General features: G+C 32.9%; 3 protein-coding genes across 3 annotated transcripts; 1 reads left to right on the top strand and 2 right to left on the bottom strand.

Annotated features, from left to right (window-relative positions):
* The first annotated feature begins 2,680 nt into the window (after positions 1 to 2,680).
* Positions 2,681 to 3,444, top strand: LOC125810108 (eukaryotic translation initiation factor 6-2-like). Its single transcript, XM_049489640.1, has one exon. It carries the CDS (start codon positions 2,707 to 2,709, stop codon positions 3,442 to 3,444), a length of 738 nt encoding a protein of 245 aa, XP_049345597.1. The 5' UTR covers positions 2,681 to 2,706.
* A 1,393-nt stretch (positions 3,445 to 4,837) lies between these two features.
* LOC125810168 (E3 ubiquitin-protein ligase At4g11680-like) lies at positions 4,838 to 6,795 on the bottom strand. The gene is made up of 3 exons (XM_049489695.1): positions 6,260 to 6,795; positions 5,780 to 6,161; positions 4,838 to 5,135 (listed from the first exon to the last, which is right to left on the bottom strand). Exons 1-3 carry the CDS (start codon positions 6,793 to 6,795, stop codon positions 4,989 to 4,991), a joined length of 1,065 nt encoding a protein of 354 aa, XP_049345652.1. The 3' UTR covers positions 4,838 to 4,988.
* A 3,133-nt stretch (positions 6,796 to 9,928) lies between these two features.
* Positions 9,929 to 11,934, bottom strand: LOC125810022 (uncharacterized). Its single transcript, XM_049489540.1, has 2 exons — positions 10,198 to 11,934; positions 9,929 to 10,063 (listed from the first exon to the last, which is right to left on the bottom strand). Exons 1-2 carry the CDS (start codon positions 11,932 to 11,934, stop codon positions 9,974 to 9,976), a joined length of 1,827 nt encoding a protein of 608 aa, XP_049345497.1. The 3' UTR covers positions 9,929 to 9,973.
* Between the last annotated feature and the right edge of the window lie 303 nt (positions 11,935 to 12,237).

Genomic DNA, 12,237 nt, shown 5'->3' on the forward strand with positions numbered 1-12,237 from the left:
GATTGCTATCTTTGCATCTCGTTTAGATTGTTACTATCTTTGTCCTGAGTGTTTGCCTTTAAGGCTCTGAGTTTGTTATGTTCCTAAGCTATTTATTTTTTACTTTACCCTTCTTTTTTATATGTCAAAAGGGGGAAGAGTGTGTTCTGTTGAAACAGGTGCAGGAAAAAGTATATTTGTCATCATCAGAAAGAGAGAAATTGATGAGACGTGTCAAAACATTCCAATAGCTTTTAGTGATGACAATATGAACCAGGTTCACAAGCATGTAGCAGACATAAAATAAAAAGAGTGAGAAAAGATTCCACAAACATATATGCAATAGGAAACATATTTAAATCAACAATCCAAGTCAAATAAGGAGAAGAATAAAAGCCAGATGAAACTTATGCGAAAAGGGAAGGATAACAAGTCCTATAAGGAAAAATAATATTTTTTTAGGAAAAACTAATTTCTTTCCTTGTAGAAGTCGACTAAGGCTGAATCCACATCTATAAAAGGTAGAAGTCAAATAAAGAAAAATTGACTTTTGCAATAACAAATTGAGAGAATCTTCAGGAAAGGCATAGTGATTCAAAGAGATTAAAAAGACGAGAAGAAAGAAGAACTAGAGTTAGGTTTTTTTTTCTCAAGGGTAGTTGCAATATTTCATCTTAAAAGCATTGCTGAAGAATTAGTGTTCCGAGTGTGTGAGAGAGTTGCGAGAGAATTGTAACAAGAAGTAGGTTTTGCTTCTTGGAGAGTAGACTCTTCGAATATAGTTAATCGATAGAGAGTAAAGGTAACTCTGAGTTGTAATCTTGAATTGTTCTTGAAGGTAATAAAATTGTGGTGTGGTTTTTCCCTTCCTTGAAGGAGTAAGGTTTCCACGGTAAAATCTCTATTTTATTGTGTTGCTTCTTTATTTAGGCAAACTAACAAGACCATAGTTCTTGTATAGGGAATAAGTTTTCCTCAGCCGGGTCTTAATTAAAAAAGATGAAGGGCTCAAAAGACAAAAACTTGTAGTATACGATTATTGCCAAGAACTTAAGAATTCCAAAACCAAAATAAACTTTGAACTAGATTAATTGAATATCACTTTAATAAGGTAACATCTGCATACAGAGTGCAAGGAAAACAGAACATTGCCGCATTACTATCTTTGTTTTAAGGTTTAGGATGCAATCTCAAACGCGATCCAGTTTACAGTAATAGTAAAAGTTTAATCTATTCATCTAATGAACAATTAATAGGCTTCTAGACCTATGTAATTTTTTTATGATATCAAGTATTAAATTAATTGAGAAACACAACAATATTAATTACATATATGAAGAACACCTATAAAAAAAATGATTCGCAAAAAAAAATAGTGTGTACCATTACGCCATAGCAACGCACATTGTCTTAGGTGTAATAGGACTCCTAGTTACTGCGCACGATCGTGTACTAAGGTACTCCTCACCGATTGTTGGGACGACGCGAGCTGGGTTGGGTCTCGATTCAAAAAGATGAAGGGACCAAAAGTCAGAGATCTTGTAGCATACAATTACTGTCAAGAATTTAAGAATTCCAAATCGAAATAAACTTTGAACTTGATTAATTGAATATCATTCTAATAAAGTAACATTTATCTTTGTTTTAGGGTTTAAGATGCAATCTCAAATGCGATCCAGTTTACAATAATAGTAATATTTTAATCTATTCGTCTGATGATCAATTAAAATGGTTCTAGACCTATGTAATTTTTTCTTCTATCAAGTATTAAATTAATCGAGAAATACAACGATATTAATCAGATATATGAAGAACACCTATAAAATAATGAAATTCGCAAAAAGAGAGTGTACCTTTACGCCATAGCAACGCACAATTAAGACAAATTAAACTTCGGCCGAGTTTTCTCTCCTTCGGTTAATGAGGGCGGAAAACTATGGGGAAATGTTTTAGGTTTAGCCACGAGAGAGGACCTAGCGCCATATATATAGGCTTAAAAGTCTTAACCTAGTGGGCCTCCCAAATACAAGGTCACTGTTCGATCTCCAATAGGCCTACGCTTTCGTCGGCCCACACCTAGTACATGAAATGATACAGGTCCATCATGAAATCCACATAAATATATAGCTCGGGTCTTGTCCACTAACTATTAATACCTTGCCCATTTTGGTAAACGAAATAATAAGTTAATGTTAAGTCTATATTTAGTAAATAAGTCTAATAGTCCCAACTAGTTTGTGGATTGAATTATACTTCTTGTTGTGGAATTTTCACCATCAATAGACCGTAATAGACTTGGACGCTTCATACAACAGACTCCAACTTGTTTCGGATTGAGACACGTCTATTACTATTATAAACCAACTAGTTATAGTAAAAATGACATATAAGAACGAACGAAGGTAGTATAGAGCAGAAAGAAAAACATTCCTTTTTAGAGAGGTCAAGTTAATTGTGTCCAAAAATAAAAAGTTCTATATATGGAGAGTAAAATAAAGAATAGAATCGGAGATGTCCGAGAAAGGGAAGGAAGACATACTTGGGGTTCAAGCAAATCGGTGGGCCAAATCCTTTTAGAATTTGGACTTAAAAAATACCCAAATCTTAGTATTTTATTTCGCCCTTACTTTCTCTATTTATTCCTTCCTTCCCTCTTCTCCAAAAATTTACGTTTACAGCTAAAAAATCTTTTTCTCCCAAATCCAATCATCTTCCAAGCTCCTAACAATGGCTACTAGGCTTCAATTTGAAAAATCATCTGAAATTGGAGTTTTTTCAAAGCTAACTAATGCATATTGTTTGTTACCTACTGGCGGATCTGAAAACTTCTACAACACATTTGAATCTGAGCTATCACACATTATTCCAGTAATCAAAACCTCAATCGGAGGAACGAGGATAATCGGAAGACTCTGCGCCGGAAACAAAAACGGTCTTCTCCTACCTCACACTACTACAGATGAAGAATTTCATCACTTGAGAAACAGTCTACCGGACGGAGTTGTCGTTCGTCGCATTGATGAGCGATTATCTGCCCTAGGAAATTGCATAGCGTGTAACGATAATGTTGCTATGATGCATACGGATCTCGATGATGAAACTGAAGAGATGATTGGTGATATACTTGGTGTCGAAGTTTTCAGGCAAACAATAGCAGGGAATACTCTTGTTGGTAGCTATTGTGCTATTTCAAACGCGGGATGCTTAGTACATCCTCATACATCTGTTGAAGACTTGTATGAGCTTTCAACTCTTCTCGAGGTTCCGTTCATTGCAGGAACAGTGAATCGCGGTAGTGAAGCGATTGCTGCTGGATTGATTGTTAATGACTGGACTGGATTTACTGGATCAAACACTACTGCAACAGAGGTGTCTGTTATTGAACGTGTTTTCAAGCTTAGAGAAGCTCAACCTACTGCTATTGTTGATGAGATGAGGAAATCATTGATTGATACTGATCGTTAGGTTTGAATTATTTGTTCAACATAATTGGAGGCCTAAAGTTAAATTTTAATTAGAGGGCTGAAATCTAAATAAACTTTGTATGTATTTATTTATGAAAATTGTATGAAATAACAAACTATTAATTCAAATTAAATGTTATAGTCATTGTTTATTTTATTTGTAATTCGCAGCAAACATCACATTTTTTTGCCATTTGGTTCGATATACAATTACCATTCGGTATACAAATGTATAAAATGTGTTTTTGTTTGTATAAAGCGAGAGAAAAGTGTATATACAAATACAAATACATATATTTTCGTCCTATACACTTATAATTATACAAATACAGATCTTATTATACAAATTACAATGTATAAATGAATTTATACAAAACTGAATAATTTGTATAAAATTGGATGTATCTAGCGAATTATACAAATCAAAAGCTCCATAACAAACATAAAAATTGTTATGGAGCGCAATTATGCAAACTATAGCTATAACATACAAATATGATTTTTATGTTTGTTATATGTGAAAGTTGCTCTTTATTTCTAACTTTTTAGATGGAATTTATTACTTAATTTTATTTTTTTTATGAATGAATTGTTTGAATACCTTGTTGTTTTCAGGTTTTATCAATTCAACCGTTAGAAAAATATTTTTTAATGTAATCATTATATGAATTGTTAATATAATTTTATGAGTAATAAATTGATAAACGTTTTATAAAGATAAGAGTTAGAACCATACAATTTGATTCAAAAAATTGATAATTTTTTATACCTTACATTGATAAATTTGTTTTAATGCTTGAAAATTTAAAAAGAAATAAAAAATAATTTGTAATACTTTGTTTAACTTTTTTCGACTATCAATTCATATTTTTGACAAAGTATTAGTCTAACTTTTCAAAGATTTGAAGAAATTAAAGGAGCTAAAAAAAATAATAATAATGTGAGTGTTAGCGAAGAGAAGGTAAGATGACAAAATAATATTTTGTTGCTTTCTTCTATTTGAATGGGGTTGAGAGGAATAAAATAATATAATTTTTTTTACTTAATTTGGTTTTGCTAAAAATTCGAGTCCCCAAAAATTGGGGTCTAAGGCATATTCCTTAAAATTTTCAAGCAAGATCCGGTTCTGAAACTATCATTCTTTCAACCCTCAAATATCCCTTACATCAATTTTTAGGCTAAAAAATATTCTTGATATTAATCCTTTGACTCGTATTTGCCCTTATTTTTAGCTAAAAGGTTGACGTTAGAAATATTTGAGGGCCGAAAAGTGAACGGATGATAATTTTTACCAATTCAAATAATTGAAAGGCATTTTAGGTTGCATGTACTACAAAATTCTGTGTGGAAGTTTGAGTTGTTGCTTTTGTATTTCTTATGTTAAAAAGCTCTCACTTAATAATGCACATATTTCTAGTTAATCGTAATTACATTTTCTGTTTTTCAAGTGTATAATGTAGTACATATTGGGTATATATGAAAATTTCATCTCCATAAAAAAGGGATAAAAATACATTGAGGCTCATGAGGAGCTTTGTTGCATCTTTACCTCTCTAGTTGTTGTTTGCATAGAGGACAACAAGATATAATTCTAAGCCATTGATCAACACACTTGAGATGAAATATATGAGAACAAGGCAATTGTCTAATATCTTCTTTATCTCCATACTTGGCTAAACAAATACAACATTCCTGTTACATAAACATCACACAATAACTTGTTAATTTACTTTCACTTTTAAAATTTTACAAAATATTATAGTCCTTAAAAATGAAATTTGTAATCTAAGAAATAAGATAGGTTAATTATCAACAACGACAACTTAAATTACAATAATAGTATAAAATTTATTTACATTGTCAATGTATATAAATTAAATTTTTAGATGTAGAGTTTAACTTTTATATAGTATATTGGAGAAATCTAATAGTATTTTAGTTAATTGGTCATATAAACTTTCATCTTGTTGGTGAGAGTTCATTTTTCCGCTTTGTAATCTCTTTTATATTTTCCCTTCCTTCTCTCTTATGCATTATTTTTTAAAAAGAAGTTTAAATTACTTCGATCCATTGAGTAAAAAATAAATAAATTATTAGATAATTACTTGCAGTATAATTGACCCAAGTACATTGTCAAAATGCGCCAATTTTTTTACAAGTTTATCCAAATGGACACTTAATTCGAATTTAAGTACTTTCGTACATTAACAATGTAAAAGACATCTTTCACATTGATCAGGTCACTTAAAAGATAACTATAGGTGATTGTTGATATAAAAAAAGGTTGGATTAACTATCAGAATGAATAAGACAAATTATCTGCTATAATAACTTACGGAATTTTCATTTTGCAGAGCAGAATTTGTGAGGTCTTCTTCCTTGTTTCCAATTTCTGATTTGTATTTCCAGCTTGGAAGAGTGGAGAGTTGTTCATCAGAAGCTCCTCTATCTACAGATGCCATATTCATATTGTAGCCTAGAAATGTGCTCAACATTGGGACACAGCAACAGAGCAATAGAAACAATATGAATGGGAATGAATAGGTAACTGCATTCCAAGTAAGGAGAGAAATGCAGAGCAAGTGAAGTTTAGGAGCGCGATGGTATGACATTAATAACCGCGATTCAAACACCCAAACATTCCCCATCACGAACCATATCGCAAAGAATAGCTCCATACTAGTCTTGAATTTCTCTATCATATGTAATGACGATGCCCTATATATCCAAATTTGTACGTTCAGATAGTTTTATTTTGAAATTTGAAATTCATTGGGTGTCACATTGATTATGAGTATAATTAATAAAATCATCACCTGGATTGATCATCGTGGCTGCTTCTTTGCTGCTCCGTGTCAGAATCATGTCTTTGTGGCCTTATGTAGAATGCCCAGTAGCGCGAATAAAGCAGGAGGACGCTAAGTATACAGCCAAAGACGTATCCAAACGCCCATATCCTCATTGGCCAAACTGGTTTCTCGTCTTTTGAAACAGAGAGTGTATATACACTCAGAATTATTTGGATACTTAATGATATACACTCCATCATCATCCAAGTTATTGAATTGAACGGGTTCGATCCAAGATCAGATCTTGAATATCCATTTTGGTAATGGAAAACTCTTCTTAGGAAAATGAACCACTTTGCTCTTGATATTCTCATTGCCATTCTTATCAAGAATGAAGAGTCAGGAATATTTGAAGCGCGAGTATACCTGTTTCTATTTCCACCTGCATAATTGCTTCCTCCTACTGATACTGCTGTTGTTGATGGTGAAATTGATGGAAAAGATACAACGATGCTCGAATGGCAAAGTGATATTGGTGTAAGAAAGTAGCGGCGGGTATTCATTGAAAGAGAATTTAGTAACTTTTTTTACACTATCAGGTCAACATAACCGCGGAAACAATGGATTGAGTTGCATTGATCAATAGTGTAAAAACTTGATCAACAAGAGTACTTAGCTAAAAGTAGAAGCTAGCTAGATGGAATGAGTGTTTTTACCGGAGAAATTTCGAAGAAGTTTCAAGTTGTAGGCATGGAAGTTGTGTTTAATTCAGTTATAACTAACTATATATGTGCAATGATCATGAGTCAGTGATCACTGAAAAAGTTTGTGCACAAGATTCCCATGCTTTCAAATTTTGCGGTAGAATATATATAACAGATGTTGAACCCTCTTTGGCTAGTTCGTGTGCTTATTTAGATTCTTTCATATTTTGAACTATCTTGATGAAAATCTTGGTTCCGCCACTGCTGACAAGAGACAAGTGATTACTATACTCTTGAATAACTTGGAAAATACTTAGATACTACAACAAATTTAATTATTAGTGACGAATTAAAGGAGAAATTGGAGGTATGGGTTGAGATGGTGGTGGGTGAGGGTGAGGGTGAGCTATTGGCTATTGCTTCGATTTCAAGTGAAAATTTTAAGGGAGTGACAATGCAAGTATAACCATTTGCCTAACTTCTTATTTTATTTTTTTATTTTTTTTGTTTATTTTGGATCCAAGCAACTCAATGTGGTTCTTCAAATGGACATCACTCCAAATAAAGATTCAATTAATGATTAATTATTAACCTATATATATATATTATTTTATTTTTCCTGATGTTAACGTTCCATTTGATTTTTATTACAGAAATGCTAGGTGATGTATTTTGATTGTACACCAAATTTAAGAAATATGTGGAAATTTGTAATGTTTCAAAATTTTCCCTTAAAATAAATAAAATTTTAAATAAAAGAGTACATTTTTGTGATTTTTTTACCAAATAAATAAGATACCACATAAGTAAAATATTGATAATGTCACTAAAATTTGTCAAATAAAGGAATGTTTCATTTTTTAAAACCAAAAGTGTCAAAAAACTACTCACAGAGGTTTCTTTTTTAGTCTGCTTTAAAAAGAATGTTTTTTTTTGATAATTTTTTAAATTTCAACTTTTCAGATAACACATTTAAGACTATAAAATTAAAGAAAAATTTAATATATTACACATATCTTCCATTTACCACAGATTCAATTTATTAAATTTTGCATAAATCAGAATAAGACAAATGAATTTAACAAAAAAAACATATATTTTGGAAATTCTGGCAACAGATTGACTATCAAACAAGCCGATATGGCAGTTGGCTACCTAATCAAACAAGCCGTGAAAGCAACTTTATCCTTTTGTCATGTTGAGGCAGCAACAAACTTTTCTTTGTTTCCACGATTAAATTTGAATTTGCATAGGAAAGTTCTATATTAAAGGATACTTGATGAAATTTGAAGTTGAGATCTCTAATTAAAGATAAAAGAGTACTTACCACTTCACCATAATTCTGATCGGTGAAGCAACAACAATTGCTTTAACATCTATTGCCGCTACTGTCATATCACTGGTACTTCCATAAGTTCAAATGATTATTCCCAAATCCCATGTTTCACTTTACATGAACCTGCTTTATTTTTAGTTTACTTAAAAAAGAATAATTACTTTTTAATGTCGTTTATTATGAAAATTAAATATTATTTACTTTATTTGGAAAAAATTTAAGTTAGGATTAGAGTTGTGTTTAATCATTTTTGCAAAAAAAATAATCTATTTAAAATGTAAATATATTTTAACAAAATATGTTTATCACCCTTAATTGAAAAAACTATAGAACTTGAAGTCTTGATTAATTTATCTGAAATTACAATTAAAGATATCTCATACTGTAATAGATAGACACATAGTGTCATAGATTAGATCTTGTATACACATACTATTACAAATAATTTTTAGTATATTTAAAAATTTTGAAAATGAAGTTGTGTTTGGTTATTGTTTTTGATAAATAATATTTGATAAAATAAAATTTTGGGTAATTTTATAAAATAAAAAATTTAGGACAAAATATGAAAACAACGGGTATGTTATCTTTGGGCATACCATGAAAGAACAATTTGCTTCTACTCGAAAATTATAATGCTTCGGTTTCAAGTTTTCATAGTTTTGCAACCCAAAATAGTTGAAGAGCCACGTACGGTTGGTAAGATAGACGGATCACAACTCAAAAGCAGGGCATAGCTATGTTATAGTCGGGCTGTCCAATCGTCGAAAAATAATACCATATATATAAGTAAAATAGTATACAAAGTAATTAAAAGAGTAACATATTTTAGACACCTTTAATAGAAATAATGTGTTGTGGCCCAGTAGTTTTAGATGTCTTGAAAGAGGCAGTGCTTAGGGTGCTCACAAGTCACATGTTTGAATCTCACTAGCAACAATTTTTTCCACCTTTTTTTGACATCCTTTGTGAAATTCTTGTTTTATTGAATCTCACTAGCAACAATTTTTATTTTTTTTCATTTTTTTGGACAACCCTCTGTGAAATTCCTATTTTATTTTATTTTTTGTCGACCTAAGAGGAAAGCTCTTGTCATGAGCAGCCACGATGATAATTTAGTTCAAATTCTATATTTATTTATATTTAAAAATTTAATAGCACAGAAGATCGCAATCTAAAATACATCTTAAAGTTGATCTATCTTTTCGACAAACGAGTGTCGCTTGAAACCCCTTGGGACAATGATAGCGCTGCCCCAGAGAATGAGTCTAGTTCATATAGAGCTTGTACAGAGTTCAATTTGCTACAGTTCAATTAATGATTTGTGAATGTAAAACTTTAACTATTTGCTGCATCAGAAATGTTGAAGACAATTAAACTAACTCTCTCTTCATGAAATCAAACTAACGTTCAGAAATATATAATAACACAAGTGTATAACCTACTTGCAACTAACTAGCCATTAGCCACAAAACTAGCAATTTGTGTACACAAATTAACAGATCATTTTTTTGTAGAAAGAATTAAACCTCGAGCCATTTTTGGGTTGAACATTGATATGATGCAGGCAGGGGACATAACAAAACTTCAATCGCGAAGACGTTCAGGCATACAACATTGCCCCAATCAAACGAAGTTGCAACACTCTCCTTATGGCTTCTGAGGATCACACCAGGCATTAGAAACTTATATTTGTTATACTTATTCCTCTTGTCCTTCCAAAACGAACTCAACGTACAAATCTTTGATTGCAATGAGAACCGTTGTTATTAATGGCCCCATTATCGCTCCCTGAATAACATACACAATCAAGAATTGACACATATCAAGAAGCGTAACACTATATCAAAGAGAAGGGTTATTCAAGTTGAATATATACGAAATGCAATGCCATGAAATGTAACAGAAAGATGTCTGTTAATTACCTCAACTGCTGAAGGAAACAATGTCACGCCACCAATAATGCTGAGACCGGTGAGGTATGCACTATAACCGGGGAAATCCTCTTGAATTTCAGATGCACCGAAATCCATAAGCACAAGATGAATAATGGATAAGCTAATGGCCAACATATATTGACCTTCAAGAACCAACTGTAAAGCTGCTGGGATAGTCGAAACCAATGAGGGGAATATAGGAAACAAAGGACTAACGAAAGCAAGGACAGTTGACATATACAAAAAATGTATCGAAGATAATCTGAACAAGAGCCAAGTTAAGCATCCTTGAAAGAAGGCAATCTCAGCAGTTGCTAAAAGAACTCCAAAAATAGCTTTATCAAGAACCTCAATAAAACGAGTCCTTGCAGAACGCGAAATGGGAAGCATACATATAACTTGTTCTGTTACTCCACCAGACTCTGTTGTGATAAGATAATAAAGCACCCAAAAAAATAATATCGACTGAGACATGAAATTGAAAAGCCCTGCAGCTCCTGATACTATGGAGTTCCCAATCAAGAATATAACCTTCACACTACCACCTAAAACGGATTTGCTACTAACAAGTACACGTTGAGCAAATCCTTTCGCCTTTTCAACTAAGTCCACTCTAGTGATCAACAATTCCCGAAAAATTGCATCAACTTCTGTGTATATTTGCCCCCATTCAAGATCCTTAATTCTCCTTTTTAGGCTCAGGATCTTCTTAGTATATGGAGAGCGGGATGCCAAAGCTGTGGACCGTTCAGAAGAGTTATTCGCGGGGGTTATTACAAATTGCTTGATACCCGAAACAAACTCAGTCATATTATATTGCATAGCATAGCTATCTATCTGATCAAGTACAGTCTGGCACAACTGATTACTGTACTTATTAACCATTTCCGGGACATCATGTTCATCAATCCATTTCCTTATACCAATTTTCTCAGCATAATTGCTCTCCTCTACATGGGATTTCAATGCGAAAACTGCATCTTTCCCCTCGACTCCAATTTTGTAAGAGAAGAAAATCATACCTGCCAACGATCCAAGAATCAATCCAAGAATCAATCCGATAGCCACAATGGTTTTCAATTTTTTCAATATCCCTCGAGTAAAGAAAGCAGTTATAGGGAGTCTCCGAAAGCTCTGACTTCTAAGAGATGTCACAACATTGATAGTAGAGTCCACACTATTAGCTGTGAACATGAATCCAAATGCAAGAAGAGCTACTGATCCAACACCACCAATCTGCTCACATGTAATCACAAACACCCAAAACGACACGAGCCATCTCAACAATATAAAAAATCCACTTCTATGACGCCTTAAAGCGTTATGTTGTTTCTCCCTCCTATGAACAACTCTGTATATCATATCCTTAATCTCAACAAGAGTTCCAACTGAAACCCTGAATACAGCTACGGGGACGGCTAATATGGTCTCTGTGAGGCCTAGTTTTAGAGGTTCGGACCAGAATGCAACAAGAGCATGCTGAATTCCCCTCAAAGGTATCGAACAAAGGACAGCCCATAAGAGAGGCCTCAAATAATCTTGAAGCAATTTACCAACAGTATAAAGAATGAATATTGTGAGGGCAATGCTAGCATGTGCCATGGCTATATAGAGAGCCTGGCGTACGTGGGGATCAGCTGACAAAGTGTTGTGATTTGGTTGGATGCGGTTTCTTGAGGGAGGTTGTGGATGATCATGATCAGGAGGTGGCTTCGGCTTCCTCATTGAAACTAATACAGAAAGAAGCCGAAGAAAATAATTGAAATGCGCACAAACTGAGTGAAAAACAAAAGACTCTTTAATGTTTCAAAAAATGAAATCAAGATTCAAATCCAGGCCAGTCCATCTAGATGTTAAAATCTTCAAGAAGTTGAAGAAAATTCAAATCCAGGCAATGCCATAGGGCGGTCCTCTGACCAATTGAACTACAGTCCTGGAAAAATTAGGTGTAAAATTTAAAATCAATTTAGATTCGAACCATTTAATTTCGTCAGTATCTTCAAATTTGGGAGCTGCTGGTTTCAATGA

Source organism: Solanum verrucosum, unplaced genomic scaffold (genome assembly GCF_900185275.1).
Source record: "Solanum verrucosum unplaced genomic scaffold, falcon-dt-bn FXZP01000276.1, whole genome shotgun sequence".
NCBI classification, from domain to species: domain Eukaryota; kingdom Viridiplantae; phylum Streptophyta; class Magnoliopsida; order Solanales; family Solanaceae; genus Solanum; species Solanum verrucosum.